General features: G+C 38.2%; 1 protein-coding gene across 1 annotated transcript in view; it reads right to left on the bottom strand.

The window, feature by feature from the left end:
* Positions 1 to 597: 597 nt before the first annotated feature.
* fshr (follicle stimulating hormone receptor) overlaps positions 598 to 3,145 on the bottom strand; it is a 17,937-nt gene continuing 15,389 nt past the window's right edge. The window contains exon 12 of the mRNA XM_014006956.1: positions 598 to 1,496. Within this exon, the coding sequence (XP_013862410.1) occupies positions 922 to 1,496 (575 nt within the window). The 3' untranslated portion in view covers positions 598 to 921. The remainder of the gene's footprint in view (positions 1,497 to 3,145) is intronic.

Below are 3,145 nucleotides of genomic sequence, written 5' to 3'. Positions count from 1 at the left end.
CATTAGCACCTCTAGTAATATATTTACTGAGAAAGATGTTGACGTGTTCAATACTTATTTTACCCGCTGTATGAACTTTTGAAGTCCCTCCGATTTAAGATGACCGCCACAGCTAATTAAGAAACAGGAAAAATGGCAGTACATCAGAAAATTTTGAGCTAAAATTTGGTGTAGAAGTCACTGAGAGTCATTCACAACAACACATACTCTGAGAATTAACAGATCTCATAARATCTCACAACATTGTACGAGATTGAACACATCGTTTACAAGGTTTGACCAAAACATATATAACTTCATCCCTCTCATTTTAACACGGTCTATTATTCATTGATATAAACACATGCTGAATGTTTTAACGTGTTAGCTGCTCTCCACGTTTCAGCTTGTAGCATCGCCTTGAGACACCAGAAGGACGACGTTTGTGACGTAAGATGATGGATGAAGTCACCACTTCGCTTTTACTTTTAAACACAGTCTTGTTGCCTGAAAGTCCTCCCAGCTGGCTCTATAATCAAGTTACAACAAAAAACAACTGTATCTAGGACAGCTTTATGACCCAAATTTGGACTAATTACTGCAGTTGTTGCRTCTTTTACTTTGATGGCTGCAGTTTAAACAATTTCATCGCGTTTTCGTATGGATTATGTGATCTAAGAAGGAAACTGAGAACTTGTCGAACTTGTTTGGAGGTTAAACATTCAATTAATATAAGAAATCAAGCTGAATCAAACTGTTTGTGCATATTTAAAGTAAGTTACTGGGAAATTTGAGAATSAAGACTCTAAATCATTTAACCTTATGCATCCCTTATTTCTTAAACTGCATTATCATCTWCAAGCATTTCTGGTTATGTGAAACAAGACTCATCAGATTGATTGATCCTGTTAAAGTCTGTGTTTGTAAATTTGTTCGGGACAATCAGAACTCTTGTTTCCCATCTACACTCGGCGTGTTGGCTAAGGAGCAAATCCCACGGCTGCTCTTCGGAGACGTCCACGTCGGCTGCTGACACGAAGACGTCTCCGTCCGGTAAATCTGYGCCTGGGTCTTGAACAGGCCGAAGCGAGCTGCGAGAAGAAAGAACTCCCGCCGGAAGTTACGGGTGAAGAAGGCGTACAGGAAGGGGTTTGCGCACGAGTTGATGGGGTAGAACACGACCAGGAGGAGTTTGGACTGCGAGACGGTGATGAGAGGCAGCTTCAGGGCGGCAGAGATGGCAAAGAACGAGATGGGAGCCATGCAGAGGAAGTCGGTGAAGATGAGGACGGCCATGCGTCGAGCCACTCTGGTGTCGGCGTGGGCCGGCGCCGACGACGGTTTCCGGTACGTTAGGTAGATACTGAGGTAACAGCCGCACACGCAAACAAAAGCCAGGATGTTGAGAAGGAGCAGCGAAACAACGTACACCTGGGACACCAGGGACTCCACGTCCATGGGCAGGCAAATACTCACCTGCAGAGACACACATTCAAACATCAAAACAATCACAAACTCTAATGCATTGAAATAGACATCTCTTGCTTTTAAATACTCATTTTTTTTAATCATTCAGTTGGGAGCTGTATAAAGTGGAAGTGCAATGCTTTGGTTTGAATTCCTCTTTATTGTAACTCCACAAGCCCCCTGTTTCACTCCTGTTCGGAAGTGTGTCTAGGCTAGCCTGGCTTTATTATGCCTTAGCCCTGATTGTGTTGCAGTGTGCGAAGTGCTGCCTCGATGTGGGCGGGATCATAATATTACACATGTACAAATCTACAAGGAAAAGTACTGAAGACCAGAGTTGTATAGTAGCTAATGTAAGTAAAATAAAACTTTGTTACTGTACTTAAGTAGAATTTTTGGGTATCTGTACATTACTTGAGTAATTATTTTTCAGCCTACTTTTTACTTCTRCTTCTTACATTTTCACACAATTATCTGCACTTTTTACTCCTTACATGAAAAAGGCAAGAAGTAAAAAGTCGTTACTTTTATTTCATTTTTGCTTGTTTTCATTCCAGCTTGTTATTGTAAAAAAAATAAATACTTTCCATTTAAATTGTGCCTCCTAGATAGAGTGAATTTAACTGTGGTTGAATGAGAAGTATACGAAATCTTGTCACACTCCAACAGGACATAATGATAAAATAAAAGGACTGTACTTGAGAAGTATTTGTATTTCATGAATTATATTATTGCATTTGGCCGCAGCCCTCAGACAGATTTTCATTTTGGTCATCCTTGCTATATGTGTATAAACTGAAACAGCTGGACTAGTGCATTCTAAATTTAACATAAATTAATTATTTTAATACATCATAGTCATTTCTGCATTGTTTTGGCGGGAGGTCACCTGAAAAATGTCATTACAGAAAATCAACTGCTCATTTTAAATCAAATACTTTTAGTTTTAATAATTAAATATCAGATAATATAATACTTTTACTCAAGTAATATTCCTAAAGGAGACTTTAACTTTTACCAAAGTAATTTTTTGCTAAGAAACTTGTACTTTTACTCAAGTATCACTTTGTGGTACTTTATACAACACTGCTGAAGACTGTGATGGACCTTCTAGCTGTATGACATGTAGAGGGAAAGATGACAGAGTGATGGTAAGCTAATTGTATCTTGTTTGGTAGTCTGCTACAGTTGTGTTGTTAAACTTGTGTGTAAAAAATGTTAAAGTAGCTGCAAACAATTCACGTAAAGTCATTGTTATTTGTCCGATGTTATTGTTCAAAATACGTCACATAAAATAGAGAAAACTGAATGAATTTAAAAATAGGACCCAAATAGAATATAAAGATATCTATGCTGCACCAGGAGAGACTAAATTAAACTTTTCTGCACTTCTAGAGCAGTGTTTCCCAAAGTTGGGGTCAGGACCCAAAGTGGGGTCCTGAAAATATTTTCTGAATTAAATACATTTTTTTGCCTTAGTTGTTACAAAGGAGTGAGGTTAGTATATTTAAAATGGATAAATGTAGTATAAAAATATTGTTACTATGCCCATGTTTAGTTGACCTGATACAAATGTTTATCATCCAAAAATAGTTGGTGGCACAGGTCTCTGCTGCTGTTATTTTGTGGGTCAAAAACTGAAAAGTTTGGGAACTGGGAAGTTTTTTATGGTTATTAACGGAGTTCGTGTACTCAGACC

Source organism: Austrofundulus limnaeus, unplaced genomic scaffold (assembly GCF_001266775.1).
Source record: "Austrofundulus limnaeus strain Quisiro unplaced genomic scaffold, Austrofundulus_limnaeus-1.0 Scaffold39, whole genome shotgun sequence".
In the NCBI taxonomy this organism is placed as follows: domain Eukaryota; kingdom Metazoa; phylum Chordata; class Actinopteri; order Cyprinodontiformes; family Rivulidae; genus Austrofundulus; species Austrofundulus limnaeus.
The sequence above is the reverse complement of the archived record's forward strand: the minus strand, read 5'-3'. Positions and strand labels throughout refer to the sequence as shown.